We start from the raw sequence: 16,376 nt of genomic DNA, 5'->3' as shown, positions 1-16,376 counted from the left end.
CCATATCCATTTTTCTTGCTTCACTCTGTATGGAACTTATTATATTACAAATAACCACGGATCATGAAGAATACTTCTAGAGACCAATGAATAGAAGAAATGAATATAAGTTGAGAATGAATTGAGTAGACAAAGAAAGCTATCATTTACTTCACAATTTTTTTAGCCTTAATGCTAGAATATATGCTTCTCCCTCTTTAAATTGCTGAATTTGACTATAATGTTTTGTTCAGAATCTTTATGACTATGATCATGGGTCTATAATTTTCTTTTCCTTTCTTAATTTTTATTTCTGGGGTGGTATTCATGTTATAATTTTAAGTTTTGGTATTAAAAGTTATTCTCTCCTCTTAAAATAAGAAGGAAATTATTCATCCCTCCACTGTTTTCTGGAAGATTATAATATTTTTTTTCTTACATTTGTGATGAAATTCACCAAATCTGGGCCCAAAGATTGTTTTTGAGGGGGAAGGGACAGATCTTTATTATAAAGATCTATTTATTAATTAGAGCTGCAGATTTTCCACTTCACTGTCAGTTTGGATAGGTATTTTTTAAATAATATTCCCATTTTAAATTACATTTATTGACATAAAATCATTCATAATAATTACTGTCTTTGTAATATCTCTAAGATTCTATGATAATACCACTCATTTGCTTCCTACTATTAAACAGCCTCACTTGGGGTTCTGTTTTGAAAGAACTTTCAGCATTGTAAATTTTCTCTGTGCTTTGTTTTCTTTTATAAAGACTTCTGCTATGTTTTTATGAATTTTTCCTTCTACTTATGGAGGTCTTAATCTGCTTTTGGTTTTCAAGCTTCTTAAAGTAGAAACTTGGACCATATTTGTTAGTAAAGTACAGCATTTTATGCAGTAAATTTCCCTATAAATACAGTTTAAACTGTATTCCACAAATTTTGATGTGCTGTATTTTTATAATAATTCAATAGTTTCTAATTTCTCTTGTGATTTCTACTTTGACCTATAAATTATTTACATGTATCATTTTATTCCAAATATTTGGGGACTTTTATAGTTATGTTACTAGTTGATTTTGATTAAAACCCTTATGGGCAAAGGACATACTTTGTAAGATATCAATTTTTTGAAGTTTATTTAAATTCATTTTATATCCTAGCTTGTTTTCCATCTTGGATAGTCTTCCTCATTTATTTGAAAAGATGTTGTATAGTTGTCAGTTAGGTCAATTTAGTTGATAATGTTCAGGTTTTATATATTCTCATTGACATTCTACTTGTTCTATAAATTTATGGGTAGATAAAATTAAAATCTATATCTCTAATTGTGAAAATTTCCTACTACCCTTAGATTAAATAATTTCTACCTACTTTTCTTCTGGGTCTACTGATCTTTTCAGGTAGTCTTTAATCTGTTATCACACCCATCCCATGAATTTTTTCCTTCATATATTTTCCATTTTAGTTCTATAATTTCCACTTGATTGTTTTCTATATAAGTTTAATTTCTCTGCTGCATTTTGCATCTATCCACTGATTGTGTCTTTTTTAAACTTTACATTCTTCAACATATTAATAATAGCTTTTATAACATCCTAAGTCCAATATCCAAATTTGAGATACTTTGTGGTCAATTTCTCTTGACTATTTTTGTTATTAATAATAGGCCACATTAGATATTACTTGCATTCCTAATAAATATTTATCGCATATGAGCAAGGAGGAAGGTATAGGAGTTTAGATTATGCTGTCTTAGATTATGCTGTTAGATTATTTTTCTGATTAAATCACTGGTGGGTCCCCTTGATTATTTCTGATCAGATAGATCTTTAGAACCAATCTCTTTCCAATGTATATTAGTTTGAGGACAAAGACTTTGCCTTTAGGCAAAGTATTTAGACAAAAACATGACCTTTGTGGGGTGTCTCCATTATGGCTGGGTCAGAATTCTAGCCTCCCATACCTACACAAATTCCTGATCTCCATTCACCTTTCAGCCGCTACACTCTTCTGGGCTTCACAGAGTTTACCCTGCCCATGCACAGTGTGACCCTCAGCCAAGAATCGGCAGAGAACCTGCATGTAGACGTCCAGGAACCCTTTGCAGATTTCTTTTTTTTTTTTTTTTTTTCCTTACTAGCTTGACCGACCCATAAATTCCAAACATATTATGACCCCCAAACTCATTTCTGCCTCCTCAACAAGATTTTTAACTTTGTTGAGCTCCATCTGCATCCACTCCAGCTTTATATGTACTCTCAGGTAAAAAGGCAGAGCAAAACTATAGGTCACTTCATATGTTTCTCTTCTCATACTGCTCCCAGGCCTTGTTGCCAGTTACACTCTGTGAAAATGACTGTTTTGATATTTTGTCTAGTTTTATTGCTCAGTTCAGTTCAGTTCAGTCCAGTCACTCAGTTGTGTCTGACTCTTTGCAACCCCATGGACCGCAGCATGCCAGGCTTCCCTGTCCATCACCAATTCCCGGAGTTTACTCAAACTCATGTCCATTGAGTTGGTGATGCCATCCATAAGTTTTATGGTTATATGCTGTCAAAAGGCAAATTTGATTCTTTTTACTCTATTATGGCCCTCTTTATTTTTATAGTTTGAATGCAATATCTCTTTCTATTTAAGGTGAGACTCTAGTTTAAAAATCAAAGCAAGGATTTTGTCTACTGGGTACTGAAACAGGAGGGAAGGGGGCAGTGCACAACTTTTGAAAGAACGACAAAGCCTGAGGACACCATGAAAACCAATAAGAATCAAATGCGTCCAAGATGGCAGACAAGTCAACTTCAACTAGACCTTAATCCCTCAATCAGCAAGCTAAATGACACAGCCAGAGGCACCATGACAGTTCCAAGGCACCATCAAAAGACCAAAAAGTGCCAGTGACCCAACTCCTGAAAATCTCCACCCCTTTCCTAAAAGAGTTGGAATAACCCACCCACTCATTCTGTTCAGTTCAGTTCAATCACTCAATCATGTCCAATTCTTTGAGACCCCATAGACTGCAGCATGCCAGGCTTCCCTGACCATCACCAACTCCCTGAGCTTGCTCAAATTCATATCCAGCGAGTTGGTGATGCCATCCAACCATCTCATCCTCTGTTGTCCCCTTCTCCTCCTGCCTTCAATCTTTACCAGTATCAGGGTCTTTTCTAATGAGTCAGTTCTCCGCATCCCACTCACTATCCTATGAAATTAGTCAGCCCATAAAAGCTAACCACATCACATTTCACAAGCTCACTCACCCTCTGTGATGGCCCATGCTATCTGTGGAGTGTGTTTCTGAACAAATCCACTTCTTACCTATCACTGTGATAAGACAACAAGAACCCAAGTTTCATTACTGTGAGTTTTGGCTGGGTTTGAGTCCCAGCTATGTGAGTTAGAGTCCCAAGCAGGGTTTTGGTCCAGTTCAAATCCTGGCACATGCGTTCAAGTCCCAATATGATGAAACATTTTCAGCACTACTGGATCTCCAAAACCTAGATCAGTGTCCAGGAAATACTTAGCATTCAATAAATATTTTTTCTCAATAAATTAATGAGTTGCTTGGAGAGAAATTTGGGATGAAAAAAAATTTATTTAATAAAATAGTTGACAAAAAAAAATTGGGAATATGCTTATAACCCAGTGATATCCAAAATGGAGTTGTATACCTCCATGAAGTCTTGTCAACTTATCTGAAGCCACAAAGGCTGGCATTTTCCACAAAAATCTAACCTTGCAGACTTGAATATTAGCATGTTAAGAAGGACCCAATACTCAGTAGAGGCTCGCTTTGGCAAAACTCATGAGGCTGAGGTCCAACTTGATAATATAGATTCAGAAATAAAACTGTCACTGGTAGCCACTTCTCTTCTGTACACTCAAGAAAGGAGCCAAACCGTAATAAGATTTTTGCTTGACAAGCTTGAAATTAGAACATAAATTAAATGTTTAAAGGCATCACGCTAAAATAAGGATTGACTTCTTAAATGAATAGTATATTGTTAATTTCATATTTTGGGTGTCTATATTTATAATTGGACAAGATTCTTTGTGTTTTTTTGTTTGTTTGTTTGTTTATTGCTGTTTAATGTTTCCTGGCTCTGACAATTTCTTTTAAAAGTATTCTATTTCACTAAATAAACAAAAACATACCCTAGAACTTTTGTATTTTTAATGAAATTTTGTACTTTTCCTTTGTATTCAACTATGGCTTATTTCTTTTAGTAAGTAAAAATTGAGTGTTTTCTTCATGCTGGGGATGAGTGTTTTCTTCATGCTGGGGATTTTTTTTTTTTTTTTTTTTTGCAAATAAGACAAGGATCTTCCTCTCACAAATCTCATAATATAGAATGAGAAACAAAAATAAGCAAGCAACTGCAGCACAATATTTGTTACCCAGTGTACTAGGAAGTCATATATGAAGGACACCCAACCTACCCTTGAGAGACTGGTGAAATCTTTCCAGATTTAAACTTCAGTGGCTGATACAGACTAACCTGATGAAATCTGATTTGTAAAATTGGAGTAGGAAGGGAAAATGTTTCCAATAGAAGGTAAAGACATGTGGGAACATGGCACATGAGTGGAACTCTAAGTTATTTCACTATGCTTGGAGCTTAAAGTGTGAAAAAGATAGTGGAAAGAGATTAAGGCATTTCTGGGAAATTTTAAACAGTGAAGAAACATATTTAAACTTGTACTCTAGAAAGATATTACTGACTAGAATGTGGATAATAAACTAGGAAAGTGGAGGGTTGGGAGAGAAGGAAGCAAGAGAAGACTGGAGATAGAATCATCAATTATTGACAGGAGGTAGTTAAAATTAGCTATGTAAAAGATGATCCTGATCTGAATAAAGGTAATTCCAGATTGCATTAAAATGAAAAGACAGGTGGACTCTCCTGGTGGTCCAATGGCTGAGAGCCTGTGCTCCCAATGCAGGGGGCCTGGGTTTATTCCCTGGTCAGGGAACTAGATCCCACATACAGCAACTAAGAGTTCTCACATTCAACTAAAGATTTCACATGTCACAACTAAGACCCAGCACAACCAAATAAAATAAATAATTAAATATTTTAAAAGAGAGATGTATGATATATGAAGGAGATAATAAGCTGACAAGATATGATTATCAATTGGGTTGAGAAGAAAAAATGGGGATCTGTGAGGATATCAAGGTTGTGGGTTATGATGTTGAGTTGATGGTGCCATTAAATGGAAACATTCTGGGAAGCTTTGGGGTGAAGATAATGAATTCAGCTGTGATGTGATTATTTTGGTGGGAAATTCAGTGAAGGTGTTTACCAGGTAATATAAGCTTGGAGCTCAGGAAAGAGATCTGAGCTAGAGATGATTTCTGAAAGTCATCACCATATTCATTGTCTTGAAGTGTTGAAATAATTGTCCTGGAAACAGAGTTAAAGGGAAGAATGAAGAAGGATAAATTGAGAAGTATTCAGAAAAGCAATTGTTGTTGTTCAGTCACTAAGTCACATCTGACTCTGCAACCCCATGGACTGAAGCACAGCAGGCTTCCCTGTCCTTCACTCTCTCCCAGAGTTTGCTTAAACTCATGTCTATTGAGTTAAGGATGCTATCCAACCATCTCATTCTCTGTCATCCTCTTCTCCTCCTGCCCTCAGTCTTTCCCAGCCTCAGGGTCTTTTCCAAAGAGTCAGCTCTTCGAATCAGGTGGCTAAGGTATTGGAGCTTCAGCTTCAGCATCAGTCCTTCTGGTGAATATTCAGGGTTGATTTCCTTTAGGATCATGACTAACGTAGCTCATGACTGGTTTGATCTCCTTGCTGTCCAAATGACTCTGAAGAAAAGCAATAGTCAGAGGAAAAAGAAGAAACTCAAAAGTGTTAAGTGCCACAGAAAAATTATAAACATATCTTTGTCTGCTGACATAGATGAAGTAATATATGGATTGGAAAGAAACTTTTCCAGTAAATATAACAGTAAGTCATTTTGGTAAAGATTATTTAAATCAAGCATTGAGTAGAAACCACACTTTAGTGTCTAGGGAAGTAAATGAGTGGAGGAGATTAAGAGATCAACTGTACAAAGCTTACTCAAAAGACTGTATTTGCAAGGGGAAAGATATAGATCAGTAGCTGGAGAAAAGCTGAGGTTAAGAGAAAAAATTCTTTTAATGATTTCATATGATGAGATTAAAATTCTTATTTTGATCTAATTAAAATTAAATTTAACTAAAAAAAACTTTATTGTTTTCCAAGATTATTTGTAACACCTTATCTTGCCTGTAGGTGCCAGCAATATGCATAAAATACAGAAGAAGGTAAGAGGGAAAGGAGTTTCAGGGAAAATGTTATAAGAGGAAGATACAGGAGAATAGACTAAGAAAAGGGAAATAGAAATGGAAAGAGGGGACAAAAGGAGATGACTATAAAGAATCCCTGTGAACATCACATTTAACCAGGGAACAAACAATGTTAAGCCAGAGCAGACAATTACATTAAAGTGATTGGATGGTATAAACTAGGAGGTATGCTGTCCTAGAATCCTAGGAAGAAGAATATTTCAAAAAGGAGGATATTGTTATTATCAAATGCTGCCAAGTGAGAAATCCAGACAGAGCTCATGCCTTGTGCAATTTCCTTTTGTAATAACTCACCTGTAAGAGCAGAAAGAGAAATAAGCCACAAGCACATGAGAGTTGGATCACTAGTCTGAGCACTGAAGAATTGATGCTTTCAAATTGTGGTGCTGGATAAGACTCTTGAGAGTCCCTTGGACAGCAAGGAGATCAAATCAGTCAATCCTAAAGAAAATCAACCCTGAATATTCACTGGAAGGACTGATGCGGAAGCTCCAATACTTTGGCTACCTGAAGTGAAGAGCTGACTCATTGGAAGAGACCCTGATGCTGGGAAACATTGCAGATAGGAGGAGAAGGGACGACAGAGGATAAGACAGTTGGATCGACTCAACAGACACGAGTTTGAGCAAACTCAGGGAGTGAAGGACAGGGAAGCCTGGCGAGCGGTAGTCCATGGGGTTGTAAAGAGACAGACATGACAGTAACTGAATGAGTGGAGAACAAATCTAAAGAAAGATCACTAAGAATCATTTGTATCCAACTCAAATGTGAATTTCACTGAGAGAATTTATCTGAAAAATCTAAAAGGAACATTTTTACCTTTTATTAATGCTCTTGCAATGAATGCCCTTTTCTCTGTTTCAATACTATATGAATGAACAGCTTCACTTCTCTTATCCCAGAGAAATAAAATCTTAACATGTCTATATTAAAAGATGTGTACATATATGTTAACAGCAACCTTATTGATAATAGCTCCCTAAAACCTTCAATGAAAGGTGGAAGTGAAAGTAACAGTCGCTCAGTTGTGTCCGACTCTTTGTGACCCCATGGACTGTATAGCCTGCCAAGCTCCTCTGTCCACGGAATTCTCCAGGCAAGAATACTGGAGAGGGCAGTCATTCCTTTCTCTAGGGGATCTTTCCAATCCAGGGATATAACCCAGGTCTCCTGCACTGCAGGCAGATTCTTTACTATCTGAGCCACCAGGAAAGCCTTTAATGGTTCAGTGGTAATGATTAAACAAATCTACATCATGGAATACAACACAGCAATGAAAAGTTGGAAATTATTGATATATTGATGTATCTCCAGAGAGTCATGGTAGATGAAAAAAGCCACCCCAAGCAATATATACTACATGATTCATATTTGTGAATTGACCAAATTATTACAATGGAGAACAGATTATTGATTCCTAAAGTTTAAGGAGGGGTTGGATATGGAGAAAATGTGACTGTAACAGTAAAGAAGCAACATGAGATATCCTTTCAATCATGGAAATATTCTGTATCTTAACTATATCAGTATCATTATCCTATTTGTTATATTTTACTACAGTTTTATAAAATGTTATATTGGTGGAAACTGGGTAAAAGGTACATGAGCTCTTTTATCTCCTATGACTACATGTAAATGTATAATTTTTTCAAAGAAGTTAAATGTAAAAAATACCTGTAAGTCAAAAAGACTAGAATATTATAAATAATTGAAAGAGAACTAATTTTAAAGTCAGGCTGTCTTAATGTTGAATTCTGAGTCTGCCACAGCTTTAGCTATGAAGTTTTACTTAATTGAGCTTTGCAAATATTTTAATCATCAAGATCATCAATACCATCATCATAATCACTATCAAAACTCATATTTACTATGTACCAGTTTCTGTTTTAACCACACTTTGTATATTTTGTCACATTTAATTCTCTAAACAGCTCTATCAGGTAGATGCTATCATTATCTTCATTTTAATACTGAGAAACCAAGGTACAGAAAGAAAAACCAATTCATGCAACACGCATAAGATAGTTGCTCAGTCATGTCCAACTCTTTACAACCCCATGGATTGTAGTCCATGGGATTCTCCAGGCCAGAATACTGGAGTGGGTAGCCTTTTCCTTCTCCAGGGGATCTTCCCAACCCAGGGATCGAACCCAGGTCTCCCGCATTGCGGGTGGATTCTTTACCAGCTGAGCCACAAGACAACATCATATAGTCACTAGCTGAACAAGAACTTGAACCCTAGCAGTCTTCCATAAGACTTGATACTTGCCCCTAACATTCATGGGGCACAGGACAAAAGTGAAAATGGAGGTCCAATACTATATTTCTAGATTCTTAACCATTATAGATCAGGCTAATAAACCTTTAAAAAAAAGATATCCTATGCTTCTGTTTTGATATTTGGCAGTTTAATTTTAAGATTCTCATACTCTTCCCAGTTCTACCAAATAGCATGGCCTGCCTTCTTCCACTTTCCACCCATGGTTTGGTGCCACACTGTGAGATGCCTCCTATCACATTTGGGTGAACACCCCAGCATGCAAATTCAAGTCCTGTCCACACCCAAGCCTTGGAGTGTGCATTCCACTGGATCAGGTGCCTTTTGTGGGTGAACTTGGCAAAGAGATCTATGTAAATCCTGGAAACACAAGTCTTTTTACAGATAATTCTAAGGCCCTGAATTTAAGAAGCATAGTGCAGAAGTTGTGATGGTCTCCAGCTGGAATGGCTCCTTGGCTATGTAGACTAACCCTACCACACACAGCCCAGGGAGAGGTATGGCTGAGAGAGTCAGCATGTGTGCGTGCTCAGTCATGTCCGAGTCTTTGCAAGCCCATGGGCCGTAGCCCACCAAACTCCTTTGTCCATTGGTTCCCCAGGCAACAATACTGGAGTGGATGGTCATTTCCTTCTCCAGGGAATTTTCCCTATCCAGGGATTCAACCCCTATCTCCTACATTGGCAGGTCAATTCTTTACCACTGAGCCACCAGGAAAGCCCAAAGGTCCCTGTTTCTCATGTCTAAGTATGATACTGGTCTTATTTCAACAGAAATGGTACTTCTTTTTCATAGTTGTAAAGAAATCAGCTAATTGATACATGGTCTATCATTTGAAAAGACTCTGATGCTGGGAAAGATTGAGGACAGGAGGAAAAGGGGGATACAGAGGATGAGATAGTCGGATGGCATCATTGACTCAATGGACATGAGTTTGAGCAAACTCTGGGAGATAGTGAAGGACAGGGAAGCCTAGCATGCTGCAGTCCATGGGGTCTCAAACAGTCAGTCATGACTGAACAACTGAACAACAACTCTCATATATACTGTACAAGATGTGTGTAATGAAGAAAGTGAAAGTGTTAGTCACTCAGTCTTGTCCTACTATTTGTGACCCCATAGATCCTACAGGTTTCTCTATCCATGGAATTCTCCAGACAAGAATATTGGAATGGGTAGCCATTCCCTTCTCTAGGGGATCTTCCTGACCCAGGGATCAAAACCAGGTCTTCTGCATTGCAGACAGATTCTTTGAGCCACCAGGGAAGACCAAGATGTGTGCTACTGCCCTGAATCAGAGAGAAGACAGCACACCTCTTCTGCTAACATTCATGGTTAAACTTTAATATAAAGTAATATGTTTTCTCAAAATGAATATCTTATAGTTAAAATATGTCACATCTTTTCTTGGTAGATGGACTGGAGACTTTTACCAGATTTCTTAAAACTGAATTCAGTGAGGAAAACATTGAATTTTGGATAGCCTGTGAAGATTTCAAGAAGAGCAAAGACCCTCAACAAATAATCCGTAAAGCAAAAGCAATATATGAGAAATTTATACAGAATGATGCCCCACAAGAGGTAAAGATGATTGTAAAACTGTACATTTGTTTGAAAATTTTTTGAGAAAATATGACTTCATCAAATCAGTATTGCTGTACATTCTACCAGAAAGGTCAGAATTTTGTTGAAACAAAAATGGTGTCTCTTTATAAGCCTACCTCATTTTATTGCCCTTCACTTTTACTGCATTTTGCAGATACTGTGCTAAATTAAAGGTTTGTGACAGCCCTGCCTTGAGCATATCTATCAGTGCCATTTTTCCAACAGTATTGGCTCATCTCCTGTCTCTGTGTCACATTTTGATAATTTTTGCAATATTTCTTGCTTTTGCATCATTATGCTTATTATGGCGATTTGTGATGTGTTCCTTGATATTACTACTACGACTTACTGAAGGCTCAGATGATGGTTAGCCTTTTTTTAGAAATAAGGCATTTTTAATTAAGGTATGTAGATTGTATTTTCAGTCATAATTCTACTGCACATTTAGACTATCACGTAAACATAACTTTTTTATGCACTGGGAAACCAAAAAATTGTGTGACTTGCTTTACTGAGATATTCTCTTTATTGAGGTAATCTGGAAGGGAACCTGAAACATCTCTGAGATATGCTTGTATATAGGTTTCTACATACAAACAGAATGCATTATAAGACAATTAAAAAATAAAAATAAAGATATTGCCATGGAAGGAAAGGTATAATAGACATTACTTCTTGAGATATTTTTATTCTAGACTGAGTGAATATAATTAATTGCAACATTAAGATTCATTTGTTTATAATACTAATCACAGCACAAGTAACCTCTTGTAGAAACTAAACATTTTTACATGTGGTGAAGATAAGAGAAATCAAGAAGCAGGTATCATATACTATTTTAATGTTAGCTCACCTACCTGTACAAAGTTTAAGTTGCCCCATAATTATCATCCCCATACCTTAAGATAAATGAAAAGAAAATTTCATAATAGAAAGATAAGCTAAACCTAATGTGGTAATGAATTCAATTGAAAAAGCAATTGTGATTTTTTTCTTTTTTTGATTGCAAGCTCAAATGAGGTAACTGTATGAGGTAACTGTATGAAAGAATTACTAAAATAGCTAATAAACTAGCAAGTATTACTTGATTATCCTTGATTATGAATTAGAGGTTCTATATTTCTAGTATGTGCTCAATAAATAGAGTCTTTGCACTGAAAGAGAACTTGTAGTCTGTCACTGCTAAGATTTCTGTTTGACTATAAATTGATATTGTTCACAAAGTAGCATTGCCTGTGTAGATATCATTTTGCATGAAACAACACTTATTTTCCTAGTTTCAGTGTATTTCACTCTGTTTTGTATTTCAATGTATTATCCTGTTTTACCCAAGGCCAGACTTATACACAGGTAAACAAAAGCAGGGCTTCCCAGGTGGCGCAGTGGTAAAGAATCTGCTGCCAATGCAGAAGATGCAAGACACTCAAGTTTGATCCCTGGGTTCAGAAGATCCCTTTGAGGAGGAGGTGGCAACCTGCTCCAATATTCTTGCTTGGGAAATCCCATAGGCAGAAGACCCTGGCGGGCTACAGTCCATGGGGTCTTAAAAGAACGGGACAGGATTGAGTGACTGAGCATGCATACATGCAAACAAAGGCAGCTGGTTATGTGCTGTTACCCATCAAGCAAAAGGAAGAAACCTACCTGAAAACTAAAAATTTACCACCAAATATGTCATCAGTGCTTTGATAAAAAACCTTAAAGATTTTATGCCTTTAAAAGATAGGCAAGGATTCTTCAATATCTGCAAATCAATCAATGTAATACACCACATTAAATTGAAAAATAAAAACCATATGATTATCTTAATAGATGCAGAGAAAGCCTTTGACAAAATTCAACATCCATTTATGATAAAAACTCTCCAGAAAGCAGGAATAGAAGGAACATACCTCAACATAATAAAAACTATATATGATAAACCCACAGCAAACATTATCCTCAATGGCGAAAAATTGAAAGCATTTCCTCTGAAGTCAGGAACAAGACAAGGGTGCCCACTTTCACCATTACTATTCAACATAGTTTTGGAAGTTTTGGCCACAGCAATCAGAGCAGAAAAATAAATAAAGGAATTCAAATTGGAAAGGAGGAAGTAAAACTCTCACTGTTTGCAGATGACATGATCCTCTACATAGAAAACCCTAAAGACTCCACCAGAAAATTACTAGAACTAATCAATGACTATAGTAAAGTTGCAGGATATAAAATCAACACACAGAAATCCCTTGCATTCCTATACACTAATAATGAGAAACTAGAAAGAGAAATTAAGGAAACAATTCCATTCACCATTGCAATGAAAAGAATAAAATACTTAGGAATATATCTCCCTAAAGAAACTAAAGACCTATATATAGAAAACTATAAAACACTGGTGAAAGAAATCAAAGAGGACACTAATAGATGGAGAAATATACCATGTTCATGGATTGGAAGAATAAATATAGTGAAAATGAGTTATACTACCCAAAGCAATTTATAGATTCAATGCAATCCCTATCAAGCTACCAACAGTATTCTTCACAGAGCTAGAACAAATAATTTCACAATTTGTATGGAAATACAAAAAACCTCAAATAGCCAAAGCTATCTTGAGAAAGAAGAATGGAACGGGAGGAATCAACCTGCCTGACTTCAGGCTCTACTACAAAGCCACAGTCATCAAGACAGTATGGTACTGGCACAAAGACAGAAATATAGATCAATGGAACAAAATAGAAAGCCCAGAGATAAATCCACGCACCTATGGACACCTTATCTTTGACAAAGGAGGCAAGAATATACAATGGATTAAAGACAATCTCTTTAACAAGTGGTGCTGGGAAAACTGGTCAACCACTTGTAAAAGAATGAAACTAGAACACTTTCTAACACCATACACAAAAATAAACTCAAAATGGATTAAAGATCTAAACGTAAGACCAGAAACTATAAAACTCCTAGAGGAGAACATAGGCAAAACACTCTCTGACATACATCACAGCAGGATCCTCTATGACCCACCTCCCAGAATATTGGAAATAAAAGCAAAAATAAACAAATGGGACCTCATTAAACTTAAAAGCTTCTGCACAACAAAGGAAACTATAAGCAAGGTGAAAAGACAGCCTTCAGAATGGGAGAAAATAATAGCAAATGAAGCAACCGACAAACAACTAATCTCAAAAATATACAAGCAACTCCTACAGCTCAACTCCAGAACAATAAATGACCCAATCAAAAAATGGGACAAAGAACTAAATAGACATTTCTCCAAAGGCATACAGATGGCTAATAAACACATGAAAAGATGCTCAACATCACTCATTATCAGAGAAATGCAAATTAAAACCATTATGAGGTACCATTTCACGCCAGTCAGAATGGCTGCAATCCAAGTCTACAAGCAATAAATGCTGGAGAGGGTGTGGAGAAAAGGGAACCCTCTTACACTATTGGTGGGAATGCAAACTAGTACAGCCACTATGGAGAACAGTGTGGAGATTCCTTAAAAAACTGGAAATAGAACTGTCTTATGATCCAGCAATCCCACTGCTGGGCATACACACTGAGGAAACCAGAAGGGAAAGAGACACGTGTACCCCAATGTTCATCGCAGCACTGTTTATAATAGCCAGGACATGGAAGCAACCTAGATGCCCATCAGCAAATGAATGGATAAGAAAGCTGTGGTACATATACATAATGGAGTATTACTCAGCCATGAAAAAGAATACATTTGAATCAGTTCTAATGAGGTGGATGAAACTGGAGCCTATTATACAGAGTGAAGTAAGCCAGAAAGAAAAACACCAATACAGTATACTAACGCATATATATGGAATTTAGAAAGATGGTAACAATAACCCTGTATACAAGACAGCAAAGAGACCCTGATGTATAGAACAGTCCTTTGGACTCCGTGGGAGAGGGAGAGGGTGGGATGATTTGGGAGAATGGCATTGAAATATGTATAATATCATATATGAAACGAGTCGCCAGTCCAGGTTTGATGCACGATACTGGATGCTTAGGGCTGGTGCACTGGGACGACCCAGACGGATGGTATGGGGAGGGAGGAAGGAGGAGGGTTCAGGATGGGGAGCACATGTATACCTGTTGCAGATTCATTTTGATATATGGCAAAACCAATACAATATTGTAAAGTTAAATAAAATAAAACTTTAAAAAAAGATAGGCATTTTCAACACACATATACTTATAGGTGTATAATAAAATGAAAAAAGCATTGAAATATAGCAAAAGCTTCACGTTGAAATCCCAAATATGTCCTAAACACACTGTTAAACTTCACACAAAATAATTTAATTTCTACAAAGTTTAGTTTCCATTTTGAAAATGAGTTGAATCTAATGATCTCTCGGGTATGTACCAGTTCAATGGGCCATGATGCTAGCAGAGACAGAAAGAACAGGCTCACAGGAAGAGAAGAGCCAGATGAAATGACAGTCCAGAATGAATCACTGGATCCCTAGGCCCACAACAGGAAACTCACCTGGTATCCAAGCGCAGTTTGCCCCCTCTGACCTGGAATCAGTCCTGTACTTTTGTTTCTCAAGGTGTTTACTTAAGGAGACTGACTATAATTACCATTTTGTTGTTATTATTATCCAGGTTAACCTTGATTTTCACACCAAAGAAATCATCTCCAAGAGCATCACCCAACCCACCCTCCAGAGTTTTGATGTTGCCCAAAGCAGAGTATATCAGCTCATGGAACAAGACAGTTACATGCGTTTTCTGAAATCTGACATCTATTTAGACTTGACAAAAGGAAGATCACAGAGACCAACAAATCTGAGAAGACGATCGCGTTCATTTACCTACAATGAATTCCAGGATGCAAAGTCAGATGTTGCCATTTGGTTATAAAGAAAATTATTTTTGCTCATTTTATTCGTAAGCTTGTTCATTTGCTTCTAAGATACAGCATGTTTATGTTAACAAATGGGTACATCTTTTAAAATAAGTGTGTCATTTGAAAAGATTTTAAAAATGCAAATCAAAACTGTTATTTGTCTAACAATACCTAATGTATCTGCCAAGATATTCTGTAAAAGCTTCCATTTGACTTCATTTCATTCATAGTCAGAAAGCTCCTTAATTAAAAGGCAGTAAGGAAATAAAAACAGTGTTGTACAAGATTGTAAAGTTAAGTAAAGGTTAAGCTTTTGCAAAATTGTCAACAGATTGGCCAATTATCTAGTTTGAAATTTTTTCTAGATGCAGACTGTACAATGCTCAGATAGACATGTATTTGGACACTTTCTATAATGATGAAAGTTCTCTATGGCTTGATTATAGAAAGTATAGCAGCAATCCAGTTCTCATAATGAGAGAGGATGACCATTTGTTCTTGGTTTACTAACCCTGGCTCTTGAATAGCAATCTATCACCTCTAGTTATAAACCAGCACCAGAAACTTTTGGGAGGATACATTCATCTCTACAGAACTTCCAGATCGTACGTAACCTAGGTTGATCACTGATAATGTGATCCACATTTGGGCTCCTTCCAAAGTGAGCATAAACTCACCCAGTCACACAGAGCCACCACTGCTGGTCACAGAAACATGACCAGATGATGCAATGGCTCCAGGGAGGAGCATCTTCTCATCTGTGGGGGGAACTTGCCACTGAAACAGTGGGTAGTCCGTCATTTCAATAATGACCAAAAGAGGTTTATCCCCTAAGTGAGCCTTCATTTTTGGAATGAGAAGAAATAAAAAAGCAAGGAGTCCAAGGCCCTGGGAACTCAGGCATCTGCCACATTGGCTTATATTCAGAAAGTGTTCTTCCACTGATCATGTTCTTATTCCAAATCTTATCTCACTGAATAATTTAATACTATATTACTCAAATAAGATGATGTTAATTGTTACATATTTCTCTTCCTATAAATGTGTTTTGCATGGTCTGTAAATGTTGGTATTTAAAGATGCCATATATTTGGTTTTGGCAAATGTTATTTTAGTTGAACTGTAGAATGTAAATCTGTATATCACCTATGCTGCTGCTGCTGCTAAGTCGCTTCAGTCATGTCCGACTCTGCGACCCCATAGACGGCAGCCCACCAGGCTTCCCCATCCCTGGGATTCTCCAGGCAAGAACACTGGAGTGGGTTGCCATTTCCTTCTCCAATGCATGAAAGTGAAAAGTCAAAGT

General features: G+C 36.8%; 1 protein-coding gene across 2 annotated transcripts in view; it reads left to right on the top strand.

The window, feature by feature from the left end:
- The window catches only part of RGS18 (regulator of G protein signaling 18), a 30,783-nt gene extending 15,264 nt beyond the window's left edge, over positions 1 to 15,519 (top strand). For both annotated transcript variants that reach the window (XM_027564430.1, XM_027564428.1), the window contains 2 exons: positions 10,019 to 10,185; positions 14,827 to 15,519. In XM_027564430.1, the coding sequence (XP_027420231.1) occupies positions 10,019 to 10,185; positions 14,827 to 15,084 (425 nt within the window). In that variant the 3' untranslated portion in view covers positions 15,085 to 15,519. The remainder of the gene's footprint in view (positions 1 to 10,018; positions 10,186 to 14,826) is intronic.
- Positions 15,520 to 16,376: the final 857 nt, after the last annotated feature.

Source organism: Bos indicus x Bos taurus, chromosome 16, assembly GCF_003369695.1.
Source record: "Bos indicus x Bos taurus breed Angus x Brahman F1 hybrid chromosome 16, Bos_hybrid_MaternalHap_v2.0, whole genome shotgun sequence".
NCBI lineage: Eukaryota > Metazoa > Chordata > Mammalia > Artiodactyla > Bovidae > Bos > Bos indicus x Bos taurus.
The sequence above is the reverse complement of the archived record's forward strand: the minus strand, read 5'-3'. Positions and strand labels throughout refer to the sequence as shown.